The sequence below is a fragment of the Asterias rubens genome, chromosome 18 (assembly GCF_902459465.1).
Source record: "Asterias rubens chromosome 18, eAstRub1.3, whole genome shotgun sequence".
In the NCBI taxonomy this organism is placed as follows: Eukaryota; Metazoa; Echinodermata; class Asteroidea; order Forcipulatida; family Asteriidae; genus Asterias; species Asterias rubens.
This window is the reverse complement of record NC_047079.1, coordinates 5552722-5566705: the sequence shown is the minus strand read 5'-3', so window position 1 is coordinate 5566705 and position 13984 is coordinate 5552722. Positions and strand designations below refer to the sequence as shown.

Sequence of the window (13984 nt, the reverse complement as noted above, 5' to 3'; positions counted from 1 at the left end):
CCTGTGGAAGTTTGAGCTCAATTGGTCGTCGAAGTTGCGAGAAAATAATGAAAGCAAAAACACCCTTGTCACAAGAGGTTGTGTGCTTTCAGATGCTTGATTTCGGGACCTCAAATTCTAAATCTGAGGTCTCGAAATCAAATTAGTGGAAAATTACTTCTTTCTTGAAAACTACGTCACTTCAGAGGGAGCCGTTTCTCACAATGTTTTATACTATCAACAGCTCAACTTTGCTTGTTACCAAGTAAGTTTTTACGCTAATAACTATTTTGAGTAATTGCCAAATTAGTGTCCACTACCTTAAAGGCTGGACACTATTGGTACTCAAAGTTTAGCTACAAACTTATTTGGTAGTGAGCAATGGAGAGCTGTTGATATTATCATACATAAGAAACGGCTCCCTCTGAAGTAACGTAGTTTTTGAGAAAGGGGTATTTTCTCACTAAATATTTATATAAAAAACTTCAGATGAAGCCTTTTATTTCTACCTTAAAGCACACACATTAATTGTACAGCAATAATTGAGTGCTTTTTCTTTCATCATTTTCTTGCAGCTTCGCCATGACCAAATTGAGCCCAAATTTTTCACATCATGCTTGTTATTTTATCCATAACTATGTCGGGATACACCAAGTGAGAATACTGGTCTTTGACAGTTACCGAACGCGTTCAGTGCCTTTAAAAGGTTGTCAACATTTGTTTGTAATTTGGATACTCACGAGCTACTTCTTGGAAATATCCCACAAATTTGTATCCGCAATGTGCTCTTTTGGTCAGTTGTGGTGACCGACAATAACTCAACTCAAGTTCGTGACTGTGGGAAGAGCAAACTTCGATCCACTAGAGTTCATCGCATTGCATTTTCGTCAAGTGATGGTTCCTAGTGTTAAATGATCGGGGTCACGTTTTTTTTTTAACCAACTCATTAGACCATTATCTGACCTTAGTTCACAATAAGTGTGACCCTGTACATTCTTGGGCTTTTCTACCAGGCAAGACTGCACTGGTCATTGGGAAAATTTACATTTTATTTCATCATTTCCACTGTACATAAATCCTCTCCATCCATTTCAATTTCATCATAACCTCATATTAATAATTATTATCAAAAGTTTTTTTTTTTTTTTTTTCACAGAGGAATTTTTTTATTCACACTTAAGACCACTCCTCATATTATTACAAACACGCTGAACATACGTAACATTAACAAAAGTTGGTAAAATTAGACAGTGCAATCTCCGTAAAATAATAGTTTATGTTTTTTGTATTGAGCTGTGTACAAGTCTTGCCTGTAGGAAGTCCAAGCTTGGTGGCTCTTCTGTAAACATATGTGACGCCACAAGTCACCGTATGTATATTCAGTATTTTACCAAAATGAATACAATTGTTGTATAATTATAGGCATATTCCTTAGAACTTTGGACTCAGTGAAGTGCGCGATTTTCTACGCACGGCAAAATAACATTTTGTGAACCCGAGCTGCCATGTTTCGACACGCATGTGCATCCTATAATGCGGTCTCCATCCTCCCTCTTCTCCCATGGTTCAACCATGGAGGAGAAACAAGCATCCATGGAGAACAGAAATCAGCCGCTCGACATTGATCTTTCGGACTAGCAGAAATCAAAGTGACTGACCTGACAGTGACTCGTGATAAACAGGGTCGAAACTGGTGGTAATAAAACCCTACAGTACACCTCATTTCACAAGATCAATAAATAACCCATGATAACGTGACTTTTACCATGGAACTTTTACTACTGTTGGTTTTATGCGCCAAATATTGACTTGAGAAACACACGGTCGTTCCAATAGCACACGACACGAAAAACTCATACTTTAATTACAACATTGATCAACGTTTTGATAAACATAATATTTTGTTTTTAAAGGAAGGTACACGTTTGGTAATTGTCATAGATCAGTCTCCTCACTTGGTGTATCCCATCATAACCATAAAATAACAGGCCTGTGAACATTTTGGCTCAATTGGTCATCGAAGTTGCGAGAAAATTATGAAAGAAAAAACACCCTTGTTGAACGAATTTGTGTGCTTTCAGATAAGAATAAAAGACTTCTAGCTAGAAGTCTTTTATTATTTTAGTTAGAAAGTACCTCTTTCTCAAAAACTACGTTACTTCAGAGGGAGTCGTTTCCCACAATGTTTTATATTATCAACAGCTCTCCAATGCTCGTTACCAAGTCAGTTTTTAAGTGAATATTTGTTTTGAGTAATTACCAAACGAGAACCTTCCCTTTAATAGAGCAATTATTGTTCTATATTACTATTATTAGCCTTTTTGAGATAAATTATGGTGGACACTAAAGGCCGTGTCCGAAACGACGACTTCGGCTACAGCTACGTCTAGATCAGCGCGTCTACCAGTGTTGAAGAATAGCAGACGCGCGCGATCTAGCCGTAGCTGTAGCCGAAGTAGCCGTTTCGGACACGGCCTAAGAGTACACAATGTGTGGTTTGGGTGTATACGTGTCATAGGCCCTTTTCGAAAACACGGCTTCGGCTTTGGTTTCGGCTTCAGGCTCCGTCCTCTCGTCTGAAGCCCTGAGCGCGTACGCAAAGCACGCGCAAAATAACTGTCAAAAACAACCACGTGGCCAAGCTAGCCGAATCTGGAGCCGAAGCCGTGGTTTTAGGGTCATAATAGTGTGTCCACTATATCTCGCAACGGCTAATGGCGAACTCCCTAACTATCACATAATCCTGACACACAAAAAAGAATAATTAATATATACTAAGGGCTAATAAACTATAGCTGTTTCTACTTGTGTGGCGGCGGTTGTAATCAGTCGTGATGCACAATTTACGCTCCTGTGGGGAACAAATAAATTAATAAAGTTAACACAAGAAGATTAACAACGCAATGAATTCTTAATGGTGAATACTGATTGCTCCCGAAGAATAGGCCATTTTTCACATACAGTTGCAATTGATCGATTTCGAACTAGAACAAATTACTGGTGATGATTTGTGTGTATTCTCTTTAACCCGTCCAGGCCTGACAGAAGTTGTCATCATGAACAAACACGGCAAAATAAATGATGATTGGTTGTGTGTACCAATAGAGAAAAAAATGCCTCCCGCTCTAAGGACACACCGGATACGGAGTTCTGCACGAGAGATATCAACTTCACGATCTACATATTATACCTTCTCTTTTGAACTGGAAAAACACAAACACGATCTATTTACATGGTGTTGCTCGGTGATGAGTTGCCTTCAAACGGATCTAAGCATCATTTTATAGACCTTGTCTGCTGCACTCGTGTTTTTGTTTTGTTAAATAATAATCCTAGATTACACTTTTATGTCAGAAAACTTTAGCATGAATTTAGCTAGTGCAGATATTCCATTTTGCATCGATAACCTCATAAATACTGACCCCCATCGGGCACCTCCACTATAAGTAAGGGGGGGGGGGGGCATGCAGAACGACGGCCTCATTAATACTTAGAATAGGCCCCGAGTTAAAATGTTGCCCAACTGGGCCCTGGGGGTTGTTGTCTTCCAACTTGGGGTATAGTATTTTGGATGGATTTAGGCTTTGAAATCCGGGGGGGGATGCACGGCTAATCTACTAAAGAATTAAAATACAAATTAAGTATAATGTCAGAAAATATTTTTTGATTTAGTTTTTTAAAAGGCTGAGAGATTTAAAATATTTGTTGAGTAATTTGTTTGATCTTACTCATTTTGCTTCTACGTGTCGCATATAATACCTGTTCCAAACTTAATAGTCTCAGCACGCCACCAACGTTCAGAGTAATTTATTTGTGCAGTTTTAGTTCTTGTGCCGTCACATGAAGTCATTACTTTGCCTGGTTCGGATGTGTATTGGTACTTGATGCGCTCAGACGTGGGATGAGATGGATGGGTATAAGAAAATAACTGTGCTACGCAGGACGCAAGGAATGGACTCGTGAAAGAGAACTGCACATGTCAAGCTGGTGATGCTATCAGAGTCTACGCAGTTCGCAGTTCAATTATTTCAAGTGATTTTTAAGACTTTACATGTACACGGTGTGCTTTATTAAAACACTTGACAGCAAACATTTCGATTCTATGGTGATAAAGTGAACGCGACTGCTGTTCCAAAGTGGGTATATTTGGAAGATGCAAGAAGTCAACTCAAATTCCTGTAGTACGTTGGGAAAGTGGCTTTGAAAATTTGTGTACACAACCGAATGGCTTGATTTAAAATTGAAGTCTGAATATAAGTTGCGTGAGTTTCATGTATTGGACACATCGGACAGAGATGCTAGTATGCGCCTCTTCATTCTCCAATGGTTTTGTTTAGATATCGCACTGATTATAAAACATCCATAAAAGGCTACTTTTATTGATTTACGACGCACTTTGGTGATCACATGTCTTCTTATTGCCGACAATCAACACCAATCTTGGTTGTTTGTATCCAAGGTGTTTATTAACTCATGCTGTGGTGCCACCAAATGGTACAAAACATGACTGTTAAAATTGTCAGTGTGGACGGTGGTTGAAAGCTGCTGGCAGCCGGAGTGATTAATATGTTCGTGGATGTAATTCACCCGGAGCTTGTGGCATCTTTGGAGAATTCTACCATGGGGGATAACGACACGTTTGTCATCAGCGGGGAGTTACCGTCTGTCTTGGCCACGAGTATAGCGGCCGCGATCACGACCGTCGCGACCGTGGTTGGTCTGGTGGGAAATGTGCTGGTCATCGCCGCGGTGGCCCGCAAAAAGAACTTACGCACTCGCGGGAACACTTTCATCGTGAGTTTGAGCGTGGTTGGATTGATTTACGTCAGTTTTGTGCTCATTCCTGGGATCGATACGCTGATACGTCGCGAGTGGCGTTTGGGAGATTTCGCATGCGCGTTTCACACCTACTACACGTTAGCGTTTTCGTTACTGTCTCTGCTACATACGATGTGTATTGGGCTGGACCGGGTTGTCAATGTTGTGTTTTTCACCAGAGCTAGACGCATTGCGTCCGGTCGTAACATCGGCATAGCCATAGTCCTGTGCTGGTTGGTGTCTCTCGCCACGATGGCCTGCTATCATTTCTTCGTGGTGGGCGGCAAGATGCTATATTTGCCCAAGGCGCTCCGTTGCATCGCCATGTACAACCCACAGTCGTGGAAGGTCTCCATCTCCGTTTACTGCTTCATCTTCATCCTTCCCAGTATCATCATCGTGGCGTCTTACGTTGTCATTCTCGTCTTCGTCAGGAAGAAACGGAAGATTCTCATGAGTAACATGACGTCACGATTAGTAGCGCCCTCAAAGAACATGGCGACCAGTATCAACAGCGGCGAGACTAAAACCAAACCTCCTGCGAATGACAGGGTAACTTTTGCCCCAACACCGCCAGCAGACCGAGTGTATTCGTCACCCACAAGACGCTCTACTAACTCGATCTCGGTGCCGGTCGAACAATCGGCCGTTTGTGTTACCAATGCCGATTTGCCTCTCACAGTCAGTAAAGACGTCCAGGGCGGTACCGGGAACGCAGACCCGTGTGTTGCGGACCACCAGACACCGGCGCCCGATGCCGACCTGCCCGGGCAAGTGAATAATAAGTCGTCATCGGCAACGACCATCAAGGTGGATTTCCCGCTCAGTGACGATGAGCAAAATATCAACAAAAGTAAACCACCGTTTGTAACTTCATCTAACAATGGAGATGAGCACAGCGACGGTACTCACAAGTGCAAAACTGTGAGTGAGGAGGAGGAAGCTGTGGTTGCCGATGAATTTGAACTTAAAACCACCAATCAGTGTCAGGAAACTAGTCACGTCTTAGAAGAACATGATGTGAAGACAGTTCCAACTGATGCGGGTCGAAAAGGTCGGAGGGGGACTATATGGTCCACAGCGTCCGGCCGAGAGCGATTCGGTGACATTGCAAAAACCTTCGGCCGTGCTCGGGATCGACTTCGCCCGTCTAAAAAGATCCGAAACGACCGCGATTTGAACCGCATGATGCTGGCCGTGTTCACCGTGGTGTGGATTGGTTACTTACCGTATCCTCTCGTAAGGTACTTGGACGTACCGTCTATAAATGTGAGCAGTAATGTGTACATGGTTGTGACTGTGTCGATGTACGTAGCTGGGTGTGTAAACCCAATCATCTATGGTTTTATGCATCGACGTTTCAAGGCGGCCTTCATCGAGATGCTAACTCTAGGCAAGTGCAAGGCTAGGAACAGAATTGGCGCGAGAGGGCGCCAGGACAGTATTTCCGGGACGGACAGGTCGATGGTTGATCCAAGGCCATCGTGAAGGTCAAGGGAATTGATTTATTTGTGTCGATCTTAAGAACTAGTGTCGAAGTATAGTCGTTGAAAAACACATTTATTGCATGTACTTTGTGAACGAACTTGACAACTCGAGTTATATTGAATTTGTGTTCGACTCTTTCGTTTGAACGGACAAAAAGGGTCGATCAATCGACAAAAACAGTTGTTAAATTAACTCGGCAAAAAGTGTCGAGCATGTTAAAAGTTCGTTTACTGTATATAATGTTCAAAATAAACTTTTCCCCAAATGCCAAGTGTTTTGAACTGCTCCACCCCCAGCCCAACAAATACACAACTTAAAATTGCTCTTTGCTCAAACACTGTGCTCTCTTTTTTTGGTCTCTTGCACGACGTGCATGCAGCGCACTAACACGCCTCCACCCTGTGTCCCCCGCCCCATTTTTGGAAGAAGAAAAAAAAATGTGCATAGAGAAATTCGTGGAAATGGTTGACGCACATTTTGCGGGGTGTATTATTCTGCGTCTGCAGGTTTTCATAGGCCCTTTTCGAAACCACAGCTTCGGCTTTTGTATTCGGCTTCAAGCTCCATTCTTGCGTCTGAAACGCTGAGCGTTTAGGCAAAACACGCACAGTTTTTCAAAACAACCGCGGGGCCCCGCTAGCCTGAGCCGAATCCGAAGCCGAAGCCGTGGTTTCGAAAAGGGCCTTTAGCTAATACAGAATCGGCATGCTTTCCAGAATAAAGTTACCCATCAAAGTAACATGTTCATTTCTGTTTTTATATAGCAGACAATTGTTATTGTAGAGCAATATTTTCTATGAACTTGGTCCCTGTTTTGTTGAAGATCATTTTCCAAAAGGTATCAATGTGCTGTTTAAAGGCAGTGGACACTATTACTCAAAATAATTATTAGTATAAAACCTTATTTTGGTAACGAGTTATGGGGGAGCTGTTGATGGTATAAAACATTGTGAGAAACGGCTCCCTCTGAAGTAACGTATATTTTCGAGAAAGGAGTAATTTTTCCACGATATTTTCGAGACCTCAGCTTTAGAATTTGAGGTCTCAAAATCAAGCATCTGAATGCACACTCGTGTGACAAGGTTGTTTTTTTCTTTCGATAATGGGTGCGTTCGTTTTAGCTTCCCTGGGTCGACCCCGGTGTGTGCCGGGTATTTTTCCACAGGTAATATCTACACACGTTCGTCCTGGAAAAAAAAACCGCCACACACCGGGGCTGACCCAGGGAAGCTAACGAACGCACCCATTATAGCGCAACTTCGACGACCGATTGGGCTCAAGTTTTCACAGGTTTGTTATTTTACGCATATGTTGAGATACAATAAGTTAGAAGACTGGTCTTTGACAATATTACCAATAGTGTCCATTGTCTTTAAATTGCCGTTTCGCATTTCGCATTACTGCCACCGCACCGGTTACAACGACTGAGTTCTGGCTGGCAGCTGTTGACGGGTTGTTTCTTTGTAGCATTTTCATTTTTCTTCATTTGAATAATAAGTTTCACCCAAACCACATGTTAATAAAAAAAATCAACTCAAATTTAATTTCAGTGCACAATGTCATGCTAAAATAAGCATGCTACATGGAACATAGGTCTGTGTGAATTATAGCCATGATTATCTTAGCAACGGTGAACAACACATTGGCTTTTAAAACCCTCTGTACATAAAACACCACCCTTGTAAAAGCGAGCTTTAATAGTCATTGAAATGTTACAAAGAGTCACTTTTACTATCGTCGTGTTATTTGTCGGATGGATTAAATTTGTTGAAACTTGTCGACAATAAAGTACGACAGGTCTAGAATTCAATGGATGGCGCGGCATATGCCTAAATTTTGCCCATGGCACAATCATTGAGCTCCTTAATAAGCAGAAACTATTGCTTAGACATGCTCTGCTTTATAGCAAAAATTAGCAAGACACCAGTCACAGTTACCGGCTGGTAACCTTATTCTGCTAAGCGAAATTTTGTGGTGCTTAGCTACTTTTTGTGCTTAAGCAGCTCTATGAAATTGGTGCAAGACAACCCTGCAATCTTAAGGCGATTATGCATGCAGGTTCCTGTATAATTAGCAGCGAGCACTCTCGCAATGGTTTTAATTATATAGATGATTACGCAGTTAACTAATTGCACCGGGGAATAAATTAATTATTTCCTTTTAAACATCGATGTATAACATGCCTTTTCCATGCAAGATTAGCACATACTCGATGTTTTCCCGGTGTGACTTCGACACCAACAGTTTTTTGCAAAACCTTATGGCTTCAAATGTGTCCTGCTTAAACTGAAATGGCCCTGCACCCCCCCCCCCCCCCTTCTCCTTGCCATGCTGGTTCGCTTGTATGATCTGTCCTTACTCTATGGTATGATCAGTCGTCAGTATTAAGTGCATCCGGCCTGTTATAACGTCGACTTATTTACATACAAAATTAACTGGCGCTTCCATCTTTGGGTTAATGAATGACGTAATTTCATCAAGCGATCGTGGCTCTTTTCCCAACTCAATCTTCATCCACTCCATCATAATGTCACCAGGTGGATTTAATGCTAATATAGGTGTCTGGAATTTTTTCCTTTCGCATTGCCTTTTAGTCTGCCCCGCCGAGTTTGTGTTCTCTGGAAGTGCATAAGCCCCACTAACTGAGGGTCAAGTCTGAGATATTGCGAGTTAGAGCGCGTGATAGCAAATCTGCGGGGGGGGGGGGGGATTCTTCGTGTCTGATGATGCTGCAGAGAAATGACCGCAGTCTCAGACTTGAAATCAAGTCTACACTCCTTTGGCCACATTAAACTTTTTGTTCAACCATAAAGCAACCCACAAAGGCTTGCTTTTAGCGTTAATTGCACGCCTAGTTGTGTCAATGCGGCGGCGGTGCTCTATAAAATCCATTTAATATTTATTATTGAAGGCAGTTTCTTGCGTGCTTGTTGTTGGTTGTTTTTTTTTTTGCATCAGAGGATCTTTTTCACTCCTGGCATGGTTTGGCTAGGACGGTAAATTATTAAAGCATTGTAACATATTTCCACAGCTGCATCCGATTTTATTTTTGAGTTTTATTCAAGGTTTAGGTATACTACGCCTAAACCTCATAAATCACCAGAATTTACAGAATTTTTTTTTTTTCGATGAGTGACTTATCCCTCTCTTGCGCTAAAAGTATCACCAGTGGCCGGTGTCAGATGCAATTAGGGACTTTTCGTTTTCGACGACGGATGGTTCTGCGACGGCAAAGATGACATTTGGCGTCATCTACGCATGCGTCGGCTTTGAGGACGGTCGTCCCTCAATTTCTACGACTGTACATGGGATGAGTCTTCGCTGTGCTGAAAACGACAACGTTTGGCTGAACAACCGTCGCAGAACCATCCGTCGTCGAAAACGAAAAGTCCCTATTATGTCCGCCATGCAATACTGTCCGCTCCGGACACTCATGCATATGCAATCGTGTCCGGGGCTATGCAAAAACCGTCCGGTGGACTTGTACAACATGTATGTGCGCGCGTAAGCGAGCGTGCATGCACTGAACCTACATAATATGCAGCATGAATATTCACGTATTATGATTGCAGCGAATACCCAACGGCTGAACATTTCCCATGTCATTCATCATGACATGCACTTAGCTTGTAAAAAATGGCGAGTACGTATTCCGTCGACCAAGTTCATTTAATTTACTGCAAGGACGGTTTTGCACGGGGGCGGACACAACTGCATACGCAAAATATGTCCGGGCGGACACAATTGCATGCAGCAGCGTCCGGGATGACACGACTGCATATGCAAAACCGTCCGGCGGACATTAATGTCCTCCGGACAATTGCATAGAGGACATAATTGCATGCGATACCGGCTCGGATGGCCGAAGCCGGGCCAGGGGCCGAAGCCAAAGTATTCACTTGACTTTGTTCTTTGTTCTTTATTGAGTGATGGGGTTAGACTTAATTTCAAGTCTGAGACTCATAACCACAGTCTCAGAGACTGGTTATTTCTCCGCCCGCAGATTTGCTAACGCTGAGTGATAGTCGGCTATTATAACACCCCTTGCAAGTATTCTGCCTGCTCATTGGTTTAGAGCGCGTCACATGACATGTCTTAGTTTTGCTAGACGACGGCCGTGTGATAGTGCGTCGGTTTGCCATGCGCTAGTCCGAAGACTAGCACACGGCGCCGTGCGCTAGTCCGACAGACTAGCACACGGCGTGCAGTACCCAGACGTCCGTTGCGTGTACGAGGATGATAAATTAATAGTCTGTAACCATTTCGGACTGCACTACACTACATTGAACACAGTAAGTAAGTGTTTGCAATCTGTATTCGCGTCGTCCGTGGATTGTAGCATTCAGGTCTGTAACTTAATCATAATAGTACAGTATTTAGAAATGTTTGGGGTGTTATAAAACAAATGTTGACTGCTTTTACTCGTGCAATGGTTAAAAACTATGACTCCCTCGGTGATCCCCAGAGCATTCTATTTTCCCTCGGCTTCGCCTCGGGAAAATAGAACGCTCCGGGGATCACCTCGGGAGTCATAGTTTTAACCATAGCACTCGAAGCAGTCATTTATTTGTATGTTATGACGGAGGTTAACCACAAGAGGGCGCTGTTTCAGATAATAATAGTTTTTTTGGGGGGCGGAACAGACTCATATTAAATGCATGAACCACAGCTGCTAGCTACCTGCATGCTCCATCCATGCCTGTTCCATGCAAAGGGCTATAGCTCTGCTCCGTTACGTGGCTCAACCCTTGAGTTAGGTCCCGAAGTAGAAATCTGAATGAAAATAATTTGACGAGGTAAGATTGTCGTGTTTTGTTATTATATTAGCCCCATGAATCGGTCCAAGGAGTGGATTGGACCGATGGAAAAGTTTCCGTATGGCGCCACCACTTTTCCATTCGATATGAAATAATATAGTATCTAATTGACTTCAATGATATATCCCTTTTTGAAAAAGATTGTGAAAAAGTGGTGGCGCCATACGGAAAGTGATCCACATCGGGCACAAACCAAAAGTACACCACACCACAAATGGTCTATGGAGCAAGGTCAATAATACACTACTTTAAGCTGGTACCATTACCTAAGCAAAATCTCTCTGGGCTTAGTTTAGCCTAAACTTTAGGTAGGGTCCAGTTTGTATGCCTACTACTACCTAGTAGACTCAGTAACTGGGGCGCTGTACTCCTTTTTTTTCGAAATTTTGACATTCTCTGTCGTGCTAGCGAAAAAAGGAGTAAAGTGCCCCAGTTACTGGGTGGAATGTCTACCTACATGTAGGCTACCTCAATATATAGTTCAGAATATTGATGAGGTGGCATTTTGTTGAATGAAGGACATTACATTATAACTATATATCTGCACATTACATTGGAAAAAGTTCCGTATCACGCCTTCACTTTTTCATTCGATATGAAATATTATCCAAATTACCTCACAAGATATCCCTTTTTGTAAAAATGAGTGAAAAAAGTGGTGGCCTGATATGGAAAGTTATCCCCTCTTCTAAAACACAGGATCAGGACAGTAGTGTAGTTTTTCCTAGTTTTCTCCCTTAACAGTACGACAGTCGGTGGTTGTGTTTTGAGAGTTTTTTTCCCCCTGTGTCTATTTTATTTTGAAAAAAAGTGCAATTTACAAAGATCTATGTGAAAATGTGTGATTTAATTTTAAAACAAATATTAGTTATGAATGCATTTCATTCCTGCATTGTTGAAGAGGCACAAGATGGCTTCTCCAAATAGACCACTGAATCCAGATTGCACCTTGCAAAAATCCTCTGTGACCATGTTCTCTCATTTATGCATATATTATATATTATTGTCTAAAACCAGTACTGTGTTATATCACTTTTGCAGATGGAGAATCACCAAACTACCGAGTCAGCAGGAGGCCAAGTCCGAATGATGTTGTGGGGAACACCTCGATCAGTCTCAACCGTGTTCGCCAAGTTCATGAGCTTCATCGACGACTCGCAGATCTTTTTCGAGCCCTATCTCTGTGCTCGTTGGTTTGGGCCCGACTCCACCATGTTTCCTGAAAATCTGGCCATGGCGAGGGAATTTGTCGAGGCAGCATCAGTGGTGACCTCGGTGACCGAGGGATTCGAGAGATCTGAGTGTTCTTTCAGTTGGGTCAAGAAGCAGCTAGAAAAACCACACGCCGGTAAGAAGCTCATCTTCTGCAAGGAAATGTGCTTCGCTCCTGAAGGTAATTACGCATCTCTCCCAGTCGGTTACCATCACGTGTTCCTCCTGCGACATCCTCTTAAAGTCTTCCCGTCTTGGAAGAAAATCTACCCATTTGGGGAAGGTAAAGACTTCAAACTCGATGAGGCGCCCCCGGTGTTTTTCCCGACTGGCTTTGCCTTCAAGGAGATGAGTGAGTTACTGGATCATGTGAAGACGACGCTCGATCCAGAGCCTATTATTGTAGACACAGATGACCTTCTTAGTAATCCTCAAGGCATCTTATCAGAGCTCTTTAAGAAGTTGGGTTTACCTTTTCAAGATAAGTACCTGCAATGGGAAGATGGAGGTGAAATATCCAAGAAGTGGATAATATGCAAAACCTTTCTGCAGGGGCAAGTCGTTTGGGACTACTACAAGAATGCCTTTGGGAGCACCTGTTTCACGAAACCGAGTCCATTGCCCGAGCGTTCCTCGTTGACTGCTGACATTCTTCGTTGCGTTGATGCTTCCATGCCGTATTATGACAAAATGTTCGCTCAACGTTTAACTCCACAGAAGTAGAACAGATCAAGAGTAAAAGTGGGAAACCGTTCTGAAATAATATATTATAATTATCAAATGAAATTCAAATTTATGATGTTTTTTAATTGTAGAACTTCTATAGGTTTGGTGAGTTGACAAAAAGGTAAACAGGAACTTTTGTAAAAAGAACTTGTGTTGTGGTACTTTTGAGATAAACTTATTTCTTTGGCCAGAGTCCAAAAAGTTATACAAATTTTTAACATGTAAAGTAATCCCACTGGCAACTGAATAAATCGGCAGACAATTGATTAAATCCCAACCACTGTTTTTACCTTGAAATAACAAATTTAATTTGTTTTTTTAGTCAAAGAAAATATAAGCAGCTGTTGTAAACGGCTTATAACCCCAAAAACATATAAATGGGAAATAGTCATATATACTAAAATAGTTAATGGTCTAGGTTTCGTCTGTCATATATACTGAAATAGTTAATGGTCTAGGTTTCATCTGTAGAACAGTCTTTCTCATAATTTAAAGACAACTCAACTCTTGGAATTAACAGGTCCAACAAAAAAAGGTTTCGCCTTTGTCCGATAAACCAGGATTGGACATAATATTTGTATGTGTTTAAAATCATGGAGCTTAACAAAAATGTATCATACTGGAAAATATTTTTTTTAAAGAATTATTTCAAAATAATGAATTTTGGGTCTTAACAGTGTCTTTCATTTCTTTAAGTTATTGTTACCACCCTTTTGTTTGGGGCTATTGTTTACATACACACAAAAGCAATACATTGGAAGGGTGGTATAATTATCAAAGTTTATTTCGTCTGCTTAGTGCTAGCATTATAACATATTTCCACAGCTGCATCCGATTTAATTTTGAGTTTTATTCAAGGTTTAGGTATACTACGCCTAAACCTCATAAATCACCAGAATTTACAGAAATGCTAAAACCAGGGATAATAACTGGCAAAAAAAGTG

At 41.8% G+C, this 13984-nt stretch overlaps 2 protein-coding genes across 2 annotated transcripts; both read left to right on the top strand.

The window, feature by feature from the left end:
- The first annotated feature begins 4599 nt into the window (after positions 1 to 4599).
- Positions 4600 to 6285, top strand: LOC117302613 (dopamine D2-like receptor). The gene has a single exon (XM_033786592.1). It carries the CDS (start codon positions 4600 to 4602, stop codon positions 6283 to 6285), a length of 1686 nt encoding a protein of 561 aa, XP_033642483.1.
- Positions 6286 to 10949: 4664 nt separating this feature from the next.
- Positions 10950 to 13701, top strand: LOC117302781 (branched-chain-amino-acid aminotransferase-like protein 2). The gene is made up of 2 exons (XM_033786815.1): positions 10950 to 11081; positions 12144 to 13701. The coding sequence occupies exon 2, from the start codon at positions 12144 to 12146 to the stop codon at positions 13035 to 13037; it is 894 nt and encodes a 297-aa protein (XP_033642706.1). The 5' UTR covers positions 10950 to 11081; the 3' UTR covers positions 13038 to 13701.
- The last annotated feature ends 283 nt before the right edge of the window (positions 13702 to 13984 follow it).